This window comes from Lissotriton vulgaris, chromosome 11, assembly GCF_964263255.1.
Source record: "Lissotriton vulgaris chromosome 11, aLisVul1.2, whole genome shotgun sequence".
Lineage (NCBI taxonomy): Eukaryota > Metazoa > Chordata > Amphibia > Caudata > Salamandridae > Lissotriton > Lissotriton vulgaris.
Genome location: NC_141699.1, coordinates 462029318 through 462043535, shown reverse-complemented (window position 1 = coordinate 462043535; position 14218 = coordinate 462029318). Strand labels below are relative to the sequence as shown.

Sequence of the window (14218 nt, the reverse complement as noted above, 5' to 3'; positions counted from 1 at the left end):
CTGTCCGATGTTTTAAATTTAGTGACTGCTTTGGTAAGTTGTTTTTCTTTATAGCCTCTTTGTCTCAGACGTTCAGTTATGCTTGCAGAATGATTTTCATACTCTTCCACAGAGCTACAGTTCATGCGTGCTCGTCTGAATTCCCCTCCTGGAATGTTAGTGATGGTATGGGCAGGATGGCTGCTGGTGGCATGTAGGATGGAGTTTGCAGAAGTTGGTTTTCTGTACATTTTGGTGTGTAGCTGGTTCTCAGAAATATAGATAGACAAGTCCAAGAATTCGATTTCTGTTTTGGAAATGTTATGTGTAATTTCGATACCCCATTGGTTTGGTGACATGGACTTGATAAATGATCTTAGTTTGTCCTCAGTCCCTTGCCAGATCATTAGGATGTCGTCAATGTAACGACCCCACATTATTATGTTGTCTGTCACTTCTTCTGGTCTTTCTTGCCACAGCCAATGTTGTTCGACCATTCCCATCAGGAGGCAGGCATATGGGGGTGCAAATTTTGCCCCCATTGCCGTCCCCCGCAGTACATAGTGAGCTCACCAGATTACACCTAGAGGACGTGTGGAGGTACAGACGTACAGTACAAGGAGGGTATACACACTACTCTGCGTACCACGACATTCACACTAGATTCGACTATTGGCTTGCTACCTCTTCCTTGATGGGGCGATTCAGGGACTGCACAATCTTGCCTCACACGTTGTCAGATCATTCACCACTCTTGCTAGTCCTAGATGCGCCAGCTAGAACGATTCCCCCGTTCACGTGGCGATTTCGGCCATACTCACTACTTGATCCGCTGTTCAGGGGAGAGATTGCGGAAGCGATCAAGATCTTTTTTGAGGCTAATGTTGGCTCGGTCGACAGCTTTGAGTCTGTTCGGGAAGCCTTCAAAGTATACATCCGTGGCATAGCTATGTCCAAGCACTCGAGTGTTCTCAGATCCATAAGACAGAGACTGTCGAAGTTAGAGCGCCAACTAAAGCGCCTTGAAGAGCAACAACTGAGACACCCAGAAACAAAAGCAGCTGATGAGATACAATCCCTGAAAAATGAGTACAATGAAGAAGTGGACAGGGAAGTGAAACACATGGGAAAGTACGAGACAGCGCGGACCTTTGGTGAGGGTGAGAGGCCTAGCTCGCTTCTAGCTAGAATACTGAAGGGCTGTCGTAATTGGCCCGTTCGCATTAGCGATTAGCTGAACCTACACGTTGTCCTCCTTAACTTGGCTATATATGATAAACGCCAATTTGAATGTTACGGCGGCCATCTTAGATCATGAGCGGCCTCGTGGCCGACGTGCCCTTTAGTCCGTTGTCCGTTCCACTGACCACTCTTGTCTGCCCAGCAACAGGCTATTTTTAGTACTGGTCAAGCCGCACATGCGCAGCTCCCACTGACCCGTAAACCTTCAGGAATGTGCACCAAACTGACCAGCGGAGTTGTGCCCCCTCCAATGAGCTGGCAGTATTCCAAAACATGACCATATATGTCTCGAAAATGTGTCTTAACTTGTGCCGCCTATCTTTTATTGCCCCAAAACTGTATATAATATGAGGTTGCACCGATGTTCGGTGTGATACCTCTTGCATTACCGAAGGGTGCTGTTTGAGTGTACCACCACCCCATGGGGTCTTAATAAACTTGTTCTTTGCCTTTTACAGTTTCCGTGCCAACAGTTCTTGAGTGTGAGTGGGTTATCTCCGGAGCGTGTAGGCCTTGGGAACCCCGAAATACTTCAATTGGCGACCACGAAGGGACTCATCGGCGACTCGGATGCCCGAAGGAGAGGTCGTGACGAAGGCTTGGAAACCCGCCATGGGCGCGCGCTGCCACGAGTGACCCGAGTCTTGGCTGCCACGGTGTTTTTTCCTTTCCTTCCGATCTGACCTTCCAGGTGGCGCCGGTCTCCGACTGAGTCTTTGAAGTGTCTGCATCATTGAGAAAGTGCCGTTTGGCTGATTTGGCTTACAAGACCTTGGCAGTTGGAATCTGGACAGTTGGGAATTTGGTAAGCTTTGTGTTCGGTAAGGTAGTCTTCGGACGCTTACTGAAGTTCTGCGATTTGTGTTCGGTAAGGTAGTCTTCGGACGCTTACTGAAGTTCTGCGATTTGTGTTCGGTAAGGTAGTCTTCGGACGCTTGCCGAGTTCTATGAACTTTGATTTGAGTTAGCTAACATTGTGAATTTGTGATCTTTGAACTTATATGTGTAGTGCACTTCACATAGGCAGGCATGTAGAGATGTTTCTCTAACTTTATTTTTTTTTCCTTTGAGCGGCACAATCGTGTGGAGAACTGTAAGTGCCATTTTGTCCGGTGTCACGCTTTAGTGATACTTTTTGAACATGCCTGTTTTCAGCACACTCCGAGGAATGTGTTGTTTAAGTGAAGGTACCTCAATTAGGTTAGCGGAATCACAGCCGGCTCCCCCAGAGGGAACTCCAAATAGGGACATGTACATAAAGTTTGGCCTTCCCCCTATTATGTACAGTAAATTATGGCATAAATACACCAAGGCCGATCCTGAATTGCAATGGCCCCTACACGGGTCGTACGATTTGAGCAAAATACAATTTGTAGAGCAATGTATGTTTCAACGCAGGTCTAGACAAAATATGTTTGATTGCGTGCGAATGTGGGAGAAAGCGGCGCGTGAGCGAATGAAGCGTGAGGTTGCCTTGGCGGACAAAGAGCAGCGCAAGGCTGCTCGGGATAAGGCTTTACAGCTTGAGGAAAAGGAGGCTCAGGAGAAGAAAGAAAGGGAGGAACGGGAACGTAATTTGCAAACGACTGGTCAATTTCCTATTCGCCGACCGCTTTATCCTGTCCTTAATAATGAAATTGATGATTTTTCTTTGTTAGATCGGTCACCGCCTCCATACGTTACGCCGACGGCTCCAGCTGTGGATTCCGATGATGGCGGACAGGATAAGTCGGGCAAGAAGGGGGTATCTGCTCTCAGGTTTACTGCGGAGAGGTCCTCTCATCTACGTAGTTGGGCTCGCAAAGTGAATAAGCGTAGTGTTACTCAGGATCAATTGATATCAGAAAAAACAGGGTGGACGGATCTTGAATTGATGTATTTTCTGTCTTCCTTGGCTGATGAGGTTGTAGGCGCATATCGTGACCTTTCTGATACGTTAGAGCCCACAGTGTTGTCAGTGTATCGTGAAAATTTGACTAAAGGTGATTTTGATCTTTCAGATGTCGATGACCTGTTTGCGCAATTGATCAAGCTGCGGGATGAGACAACTCGATTGCGGGAGGAGCGGAAAAGGAAACAAAAGGTGTCTGAATTGGAGCATGATGGGCAGGCCAGAGAGTGTTCTCTCCGTGGTTCAGATAAGAGTTCTGCGTTGCATGTTATGCCTATGCGTGAAGCTGCGCCTTTGTATGTTCCGCCGAGGGGGGAAGGTACGGATGAGGATAAATTGTCAAAGGATGCGAAAGGGTATTTTGTGTATAACTGGGTTTACACACCATGGAATAGAGCAGATGTCATGGCATTGAAAAATTCTTTACCTGATCTTCGGAAGAATCCAGCGGCATTTTATGAAGGGGTGGAGGGGGCTATATCGTCTTGTGTGATGACTCTCGTGGACATAGATTTGTTTTTTGGGTTGATATTACCACCTGATATGTGGCGGCAGATTCGTAAAAATAATGATGAAACGATATTGGGGGGGACATGGAAAGAAATAAATGCTGCAGATTTAGATAGGGAACCAGCATGTAAGCCTTGTCAGCTAATCCTAGATCTCCCGGCAGCTATCTTGCATAAATTAAAAACGCTTGTTCCCTCCAAAAAGATTGATTGGACCATGTTAACGTCGTGCAAACAGAAACCCGATGAAACGGTTTCAGATTTCTTTACGCGCTTTGAGGAGGCCTTTCATGATTACAGTGGTCAATCTTTAACAGACGATACGGGTCGGCATTTGTTTGTAGATAAGTATGTAGCTAATCTCCTACCAGAGATTGCAAAGCGATTGAAGTCGAGTGAAAGTTCCTGGGCCACGGCGACCCCTGCGTCCTTGTTAACTATGGCTCAGTATTATGAGCGGCAGGAAGTGGAGGCTAAAGAAAGTGTAAAGAAAAAGGCGAAGGAATTGAAAACGAAGGTGATGTTGGCGCAGGTTCGGGGAACACAGGGTAGAGGGAATGATAGAGGTAGACGAGGTGGAGGAAACGCATCGTATGGTCGTACGGATATTGCGGAGGATCAGTGTGCCTATTGTAAGGAGTTTGGGCATTGGGCCGAAGATTGTCCGGTACTTCGTGAACAGCGTAGTCAGCGTGGTCGAGGCAGTGGAAGGTCAAGAGGAGGTTATGCTGGAACGAGAGGTGGCGGAGGTGATCGTAGACAGGTTGAGGAGAGGGGCCGTGGCCAGGACGAACGAAATACGTTTGATAGACGGAATCAATATCAGATTTCGGAAGGAGAGAATGTGGAACATCAGGATTATGTGCATGCATAGGATTGCGTAGGATGGGGTAAGGAATCAGTTGAAGTGCCGGTAGATCAGCAAGGTCCATATGTAACAGCGGGTATTTTGGGTTCTACTGATCAGTTCCTAGTCGACACAGGAGCTACTCGTAGCGCTCTGTCGAAAAATTTGGTTCCGAGGGCTCCCCTGTCTGGCGAAATTATTACGTGTGTAGGGTTTGATGGCACACCCTCCCCCAGCCCATTGTCCAAGCCCCTTGCACTATGCATTGACAAATACTTTAGCTTTGGCCAATTTTTGTTATCACCTCATACCCCAGACAATATCCTGGGGATTGATTTGCTTAAATATTTTCGAGCAACAATACGCTGCGCTCCAGAGGGAGTGCGGGTTATTCTGAACGATAATTACCCTGACCCTGATGATTGCCCTGACCCTGACAGATTTTATGCCATTCTAGATATCCCTGCTTTGGCCTCTCTGCCGCACACGTTGTGGGCGACATCAGATACGGATGTGGGAGAGATGTGCATTCCACCAATACACATTACTGTTAAGGAGGGGGCCCCTCTACCACGAGTGCCACAGTAAGATCTCGAAGGAAGGTGAAATTGCGCTGACACATATTGTTCAGGATTTGATTTCTGCAGGGGTGGTGGAGGAGGTCCCTTATAATGTTTGTAACAGCCCTATTCTACCGATTCTTAAGAGAGACTCAGATGGCAAGATCTACCGATTTATTATTGATTTGCGTGAAATAAACAAAATTGTCATTCCCCAATACCCAGTGGTGTCCGATATCACGACTTTGCTCACTTTGGTTCCACCGACGGCCACCACCTTTAGCGTTATTGACCTAAAGAATGCGTTCTTTTCCATCCCTGTTCACTCAGATAGTAGATATCTGTTTGGTTTTACGCTCAATAATAAATCGTATAGATTTTGTCGTGTTCCCCAAGGATATACTGAAAGCCCTAGCATCTACAGCCAGGCTTTGAAAAGACAACTAGATTCCTTTAAATTGCAGTCTGGCGTTGCGCTCATCCAGTACGTGGATGACCTTCTGCTTGCCGCCGACTCCTATGCACAATGTGAACAGAGTATGCTTGCGTTGCTTTCCTTTTTGGCACAAAACAATCACAAGGTTTCTAAGAAAAAGCTTCAATACTGTAGACCCCAGGTGACCTACCTCGGTCATCTGTTGTCTAAGGAGGGGCGTGCATTAACATCTGATCGAATTCAAGCAATTTTAGACACACCAGTCCCCCGCACGCAGAGAGATGTGCGTGCCTTTATAGGGTTGACGTCCTTTTGTAGGCAATGGATCATGGGTTTTTCACATATTATAAAACCTTTGCTAGCATTACTGTCCAAAGCCACACCGATGCCTCTTGAGTGGACAGATGAATGTCAGAGAGCTTTTGAACTGTTGAGGCAGGCCCTTTGTTCTGCACCCGTGTTAGGGACACCAGACTACACGAAACTTTTCACATTGTACGTGCACGAGAATGATGGGTGCGCGTTGTCAGTGTTAGTGCAGTTACACGGGGATAAGCAGAGACCATGTGCATACTTCTCTGCCATTTTGGATCCTGTAGCACGGGGGTTGCCTGGGTGTTTTCGAGCGGTAGCGGCAACAGCAGTAGCTATACGACAGAGTGAGGGCATAGTGTTATCACACAAATTGTTGGTGTTAGTCCCTCACGCAGTAGATGCCCTGTTAAATCAAACAAAGACCCAATACCTCACGAGTGCACGACTTACAGGATACGAGCTGACACTCTTAGCGCCACACATAACATTGAAAAGATGCGCTACTTTGAACCCTGCCACCTTATTGCCCTATCCGGCCGAGGAGGGTCAGGAAGAAAAACATCACAACTGTGTTTTCCTGACTGAGGAACAGACAAAGGGTCGTGTTGACTTACAGGATGTGCCACTTCCTGATGTGGATGGGGAACTGTGGGTTGATGGATCGTGTTTAAGGCTGCCAGATGGTACGACTTCCGCAGCATATGCGATCACGACTCTTAAGACGGTGGTAGAAACAGCTAGAATACCACAAAAATCGGCTCAGGCAGCAGAGCTGATAGCCTTAACAAGAGCCTGCGAATTGAGTGCCGGATTATGTGTGAACATATACACGGACAGCCGGTATGCCTTTGGAGTGGCCCATGACTTTGGGCTTCTTTGGAGGGAACGCGGGTTTCTGACATCACACGGGGAGCACATTATGCACGGAGAGCTAGTGCGTGATCTCCTGAATGCGTTGCTTAGTCCTAAAAAAGTAGCGATAGTGAAGTGCAGTGCCCATAAGAAGATTACGGATAAAGTGGGTCAAGGAAATGCCTTTGCAGACAGCATAGCAAGGCAAACGGCTATGTCCCGAACTAGCTCCCCCATGTACGTGGTACAATCACAGGCTGAGCGATGGAGTGATGCTAGAGCAGAGATACGGGATATTCAAAAATCAGCCACAGAATCTGAACTTGCGGCTTGGGCAGCAGATGGGGTACTAGATGACGAGGGTTGTTGGAGAAGCAAAGACATGGAGAAGTGGAAATTGCCTGCGGCTTACTTACAGGCGATGGTCCAGATGACTCATGGACTGGCCCATGTCGGAGCTCTTGCAATCACTCGTCTTTTAACACGAGTTTGGGAACATCCCGAGATTGTGAATACTGCAAAGAGAGTAGTGCAGACCTGCCTGGTATGCTTGCAACACAATCCTGGAAAGGGGACCCATACTCCGAAAGGAGGGTTCGTTCCACCTTCTGCACCGTTTGAAGTGCTTCAAATGGATTACATCCAACTCGAGCGCTGCAATAACCTGAAGTACGTCCTAGTGGTGGTGTGTGCTTTTAGCAAATGGGTTGAGGCCTACCCCACGAAAGACAATACGGCTTTGACAACAGCTAAGGTGTTGCTTAAGGAATTCTTTCCTCGCTTTGGAGTTTGCAAATTTTTGTGGAGCGATAATGGGCCCCATTTTGTTGGAAAGATTGTGGAATATGTACTGAAGGGGTTAGGGATTCAGCAAAAGTTCCACGCTGTATTCCACCCTCAGTCAGCAGGTTTGGTCGAGCGGTACAATGCCACGTTGAAGCTTAAGCTGGCCAAAATTGTGGCGTCTACATCGTTGAAGTGGCCAGATGCGTTGCCGCTAGCACTACTATCTCTTAGATCAGTACCCCACTCACGAACTGGCCTTACGCCCTATGAGGTGGTGTTTGGCCGCCCTATGAATATCTGGGGGGTGCCCAAGCCGCGATTAATACATGATGTGCCTTGTGTTATGATGAATGATTATTTGGCACGATTAACAAATGATTTGCTCTCTATTCATCAACAGGTTCGAGAAGCGCTCCCTGATAACTCCACTGGAGAGGGCCACGATCTTCGTCCTGGGGACCATGTAATGGTCCGTTCGTTTGAAAGAGCAAGCAGTTTGGAGCCCAGGTGGAAGGGCCCCGAGCAGGTCCTCCTGGCGACCCGCACCGCAGTACGAGTGACGAACAGGAAGCGGTGGGTGCATTCGACACATTGTCGCTGTGTCTCTCCGGATCTGGTGACTCCTGCTGTGTTGACTGACTATAAGGAGATCTTGGAAAAGGAAAAGAGCCCAGCTGTGACGTCGGCCGAAGTGGAGGGAGCCTTCCCGGACCAATCTGCTACCGGAAGAGAGCGTTACGATGTACGTCCACGATAAGAAGATTTTTGTTCCTTTTTATGACTGGTTGGTTACCGCTCCAGGTTTGTGAAACGGAAACCGGGAATTCCAAGGGGGGGGGATCAGTTCTGCCAGAGTAGCGACACCCGTCTTGGCCCGGAGAAGAAAACAACGGCTACCTCGGAGTTCAGCACCGCATTTTTCCTATTTTAGGTATACACGCACGTGTATCTGAGACAATTTGTGAACAATTTGTGAACAATTTGTGCCACTTGAGACTTTGCACAAACTTTCTTGAACTATGGCACCAACGGCATCTCGTGATAAGAAAATATTGGGTGCCTTTCTCTTTGTCTTGACCATTGTGGTGATAGCTGTTATAGCCTGGGTAGTCGAACTTGTGGTGCCTGTACGTGAACATTTGCTGCCGACTACCCCGGCACCGTCTGAACACTTTCATTTTACATTGCCTTTCCATGAAGAGCGCCATCGCCAAACGTACTTAAATAACAGCTTCATTCAGATTCTTCACCACACGCATAATATGACCAATACCTCTAATTGCTGGGTGTGTGGAATGTTGCCTGGGCACCAGAAGAGAGGGGGCACCCCACTTATCCCACTCCCGTTTTCGCACAATGGGTCATGCAACGCCTGGTACACCCTCCTCTTTACTCTGAGATGGCCAACCAAAGGGGGGGTGCTTTTCCGTTTGAATAAAGTATGTTCCCATGACAAGGATGGGTTTCCCCGGGCTGAGGGCACACGTTTCGAATGGGATGAGTACAGGCCTGACAATGTATCTGCTCCACGTGTATATAGCAATCAGCGAAATGTGAATGTATCTAGTGCTCATGTCATAAATGTCATTGCTACAAAAGCCGATTTATGTATTAGAAACAAGGGCACGATTGCAGTGGGGAAAAGTGAATGTAACATTACTCTCGCGTTTGATAGCCCGAATGGCATTTCATTTGTTGCATCTCGAAACACATATTTTATCTGTGGAACGAAGGGGTACCATCAGCTTCCAGTGGGGTGGTTGGGCACGTGCTACGTATCGTTTGTGCTACCTCCTGTATTCATTGCCCCTCCAATGTACCACAACGATTACACATTGTACCACGATTTCGTTTTGAACAGGGTTAAACGAACTGTTGCCCTAGAGGACATTGATCAAACGGACACTGCATTACAACAGTATGTGGATTTTAATCTGGGACTATTCTCCTTTGTGGGGGCTGCATTGAACAGCGGGAAAATTAGACGACTGACACGCGTTGTCGAGGCTGTTGCGAATGACACTGCCGTTGCCCTGGGGAATATTACCGAGGAACTACAGATTTCCAGAATTGTCACCCTCCAAAATCGAATGGTTTTGGATGTTGTTTTGGCTGATCGTGGGGGGGCATGTAGAATTATCGGAAGCAGCTGTTGCGTATACGTCCCGGACAATTCTCCATCTGTGTATGATGCTATTTCCAAGCTGCATAAAATAGCTGCTGAGATACACCCGGACAATGGGACTTGGACACTTTCAGGATGGTTTTGGTCCATGATTGCGACGTGGGGCTGGAAACTGTTGACAATTCTTTGCATACTTGTGGGAGCAATGTTCTTTATATGCTTGTGTATTCAATGTGGCCCCGCCTTATGTTCAATGTGTCTATCAGCTTGCTTACCATCGAGGCGAGCTCTTGCCCACGACAAAATGATGCTACACAAAGAGGTGACACAAATTATGTTAATAGATATCGAGGACGAACATCCTGACTATGTTCATTATGAGGTAGATTCAGCTAAACGCTAAAAGGGTCGTCTGTCGTAATTGGCCCGTTCGCATTAGCGATTAGCTGAACCTACACGTTGTCCTCCTTAACTTGGCTATATATGATAAACGCCATTTTGAATGTTACGGCGGCCATCTTAGATCATGAGCGGCCTCGTGGCCGACGTGCCCTTTAGTCCGTTGTCCGTTCCACTGACCACTCTTGTCTGCCCAGCAACAGGCTATTTTTAGTACTGGTCAAGCCGCACATGCGCAGCTCCCACTGACCCGTAAACCTTCAGGAATGTGCACCAAACTGACCAGCGGAGTTGTGCCCCCTCCAATGAGCTGGCAGTATTCCAAAACATGACCATATATGTCTCGAAAATGTGTCTTAACTTGTGCCGCCTATCTTTTATTGCCCCAAAACTGTATATAATATGAGGTTGCACCGATGTTCGGTGTGATACCTCTTGCATTACCGAAGGGTGCTGTTTGAGTGTACCACCACCCCATGGGGTCTTAATAAACTTGTTCTTTGCCTTTTACAGTTTCCGTGCCAACAGTTCTTGAGTGTGAGTGGGTTATCTCCGGAGCGTGTAGGCCTTGGGAACCCCGAAATACTTCAGGGCAACAGGGGGAAACCGCAGATCACTGAATTAAAGACCTCAGACGGCCGGATCCTCACAGACGAGTCTGAAATAGAGAATACGTTTAGGAGCTTCTACACCGACTTGTACGCCTCTAAGTGTGGAGACCTCGAAGACGAAACGAGAGAATATCTGGAGCACATAGATCTATCTATGCTAACCAACACACATAGGGAATTCTTAATGCTTCCAATAGGAAAGGATGAAATAATCGAGGCACTAGCGAGCATGCGATCGGGAAGTGCCCCTGGAGCCGGCGGGCTCACGGTAGGCTTCTATAAAGCCTTTCAAGATAAATTAATTCCCCACCTGTCTACGCTATTTGATTACATATGCGTAGAAGGTAGCATACCACTATCCATGAGGGAAGCTTTATTGATCACGATCCTCAAACCTGGAAAAGCGCATGACAAATGTGGCTCACACAGGCCTATCTCACTACAAATGTGGACGCCAAGCTCTATGCCAAAGTCCTGGAGACTCGCCTAGCTATCCTCGCCCCCAAGTTAGTCGCACCGGAACAGGCAGGCTTCGTCCCCAGTGGCAACTTAACCTATAACATCCGTACAGTCCTAGGTACAATGCAACATGTCAAACAGGACACGAAGGCCATCAAAGTATTTCTAGACATCATAAAGTCCTTTGACTCTATTGAGTGGTCATTCATGAGACAGGTACTGCAACAAATGGGTCTGGACATGACTTTCCTTCAAATGATAGGCACTTTGTACAATAAGCCTTCTGCCAGACTGCGCGTCAGTGACCTGGTCACGGCAACCTTTCAGATTGGGAGAGGGACCCAACAGGGCTGCCCGCTCTCCCCACTGTTATACGCCCTGGTGGCGGAGCCACTTGCCTGCGCGTTGCGGGAATACCATAGCAACAAAGGTATCAATTTCCTTACATATAAAATCGTGGTCTCGATGTACGCGGACGATACCCTGATGTATGTCCGTGACCCAGAACACAATTTGTCCTCGATGCTCAGAGAGGTGGTCCGATTTGGGGCTCTCTTGGGTCTAAGGGTGAACTGGGTGAAATCACTGGCCTTCCCCCTCACCCCGGCCACACAGAAGTTTGACATGGAATTCCCACTACAGTGGACCCTAGACCCGATTCGATATTTAGGAGATCAGCTCCATACGGACTCTGAAGTCTTGCTGAGTAAAAACTACGGGGTACCGGTAGGCAGACTGGAGGATGACGTGGAATCCTGGTGTAAGCTCCCCCTTTCACTCATTGGACACATAGCCATCATGAAAATGGTGATCTTGCCTAGGCAACTGTTTCTGTTCAGCGCCATCCCGATTGTGCTGTCGAAGGCCTTCTTTCAGGGATTGACGCAGCTAATGATCAAACTCGCATGGGCGGGTATGCAGCCCAGGGTGAAGTGGACGCTCCTTACATTGCCATACAGCACGGGTGGCCTTGGAGCTCTGGATTTTGAGCTATATTATACAGTGTCTCAGGCAGCTCACCAGCACACCTGGGTACATGGCGATGCACTCATCCCGCATGTGAGAATGGAACGTGTGTTTGCCGATCCGCTCCCACTACCGGCCACGGTGTTCCAACCTATGGACCGAAAGACTGGTATTTTGGACTCGATTACGGCGACAAATCATGCCTGGCACTCTCTCTTGCAGGCACGGGGGGGAGCTACTCTACTCGCCAAGCATGCCTGTGGATTGGATGCTGTGGCTTCCACCCACCAGAGAGAGAGGAGTGGTCCAGGCCTTGCACAAACTAGGCATACAGCTGGCAGGTGAACTGTTTCTAAACGGCAGGGCCAAAACCTGGGACCAGGTAACGGCAACTGGCAGGGGCGTCTCCTTATTGCACTGCTTCGATTCCATAGAGTGCGTAGCGCCCTGCTGGAACTGCTGGGGCATGACCTAGCGGGGCCACCTGAGGTCCCGGAACTCACATATACTATAAAAACTGAGGGGCATATTATCAAGGGATTTATCTTTTTTGGCTTTAAAAGTCAAGAAAGCGGAGATAAAATTATCTCCTTATCAGCAACAGGGTTCTAACACACAAATTCGCATGTTAGCACCCTTTTTCTCTACGCTTCCACTTGCATCTCTAATGAGATGCAAAGGGGGCGTTACAGAGAAAAATAATCGGAGAAATGCTGTTAAGCGACTTTTCTCCTATTATCAAGGATTTCGCTAACCCTGTTAGTGATATAAAAAAGCAGCGCTAACCGCGGTTAGCGCTGCTTTTTTTACACCTGGTATATTCCTGACTTAAACTAATCAAAAGCAGAAGGATCACTTGTCCTACATAAGTGGATCACTTGTCCTGCATAACATTGGGTATGCGGTCACGGTTCTTAAATCCCAATTAAAAACCCCTCATTCACGTGTTCAATGATGGTTGTCTCTGAGCGGTATATTTTCGTTCTCCGCTTCTTCCACACGTGTTTGCAAAATCATGGGGTTTAGTGGTTTTGCAACCTCCACCAGGAGGTAGTACCCTTTGTTACAACAGTAGTGACCAGAAATGGTGCTCGTGGAAAAGTGAAGTGAGTTAAAAGTCTCTAAGTTCCAGATACAGCTTTTTATTCATTCCGGATTTCTTAGAGGAATTAAAAACTAATGTGGGTGATTGGGGAGCTTGTTATGGCTCCATCACTCAAAGGTTGTGAAAGTAGGTCGACATGTTTCAGCCCTCGTTCGCCAGGAGGTCGGTTGGGCTTTCTTCAGGACCATAGGGTGAAGTGAAAGGAAGTGAGGAATACTGCTAAGTATTACTTAGTGTATCTATTTTAGAACATCATTTGTATTATTGTTCTAAAGAGGTCCTTTTCGGTACCTTCTATTCGGTCTACTGTGACCTCATCGGGATCCGCGTGGGTCAGCGGGGCCTGATATGATAAATTTGAATCTTAGTACACATGTTTAGAGGGTAATACTTTACGGTTTTGTAGCGGTCGTTCTTGCAGCTACCTTCCGCCGCCTCGTTACTCGTCTTGTGCTGACTCTACCACTCCAGTCCCGGGAGCGGTCCGGAGACTCACAGATATGGGAATACTTATTGCTAGGAGAGTTGTAGCACTATGCTGGATGACGGTGACCATTACCAACGACGAAACGCTGGGCACACGATATACTTTACTGTTGCACGCAATCAGAACATTCCAGCGAGCTGCTACCCCCTACAAGCTGCCCGAAGAACTTCTGGGGATTGTACCAAACGCAGTTACGAGTAAATGAACAAGATAACGCAACAGAGGAGGGGCCTGATAGCGGAGAGCCTCTCATAAGCACTGTACATAACACAGAGAGTGACACGTTGTCGAACCAAGAAAGTTGAGTCTTTTGGGGGCACTGAGAGGATACGCTGGTGGGGCGCTCAATACTCAATACATACCTGCCTTTACATACTCAGTTTGAGGAATAGTCGCAGGCGACTGCTGTGTCTACGATGGCAAGGGGCTGTGATGTGGCATTCTGTGTGTGCAGTTGGGGGGAGGGGGGATAGTTATGTTTTTCTTTTGGGTTTTGGTTTCCTTATGGCACATACTCTCACAATAAATAGGCTGACACGATGGGGAGAGATGAGATTTACTCATAAGTGTATATCTGCGCACTTCGAGATAAGGATAACAAACCAACTATTCATATTGTGCACAAGCCAATTGTCCTGAATGCTTAAAT

The 14218-nt window shown here is 47.7% G+C and overlaps 1 protein-coding gene across 1 annotated transcript in view; it reads right to left on the bottom strand.

The window, feature by feature from the left end:
- Window positions 1–799: 799 nt before the first annotated feature.
- The window catches only part of LOC147679977 (uncharacterized), a 68216-nt gene continuing 54797 nt past the window's right edge, over window positions 800–14218 (bottom strand). The window contains exon 3 of the mRNA XM_086942485.1: window positions 800–970. Within this exon, the coding sequence (XP_086798611.1) occupies window positions 800–970 (171 nt within the window). The remainder of the gene's footprint in view (window positions 971–14218) is intronic.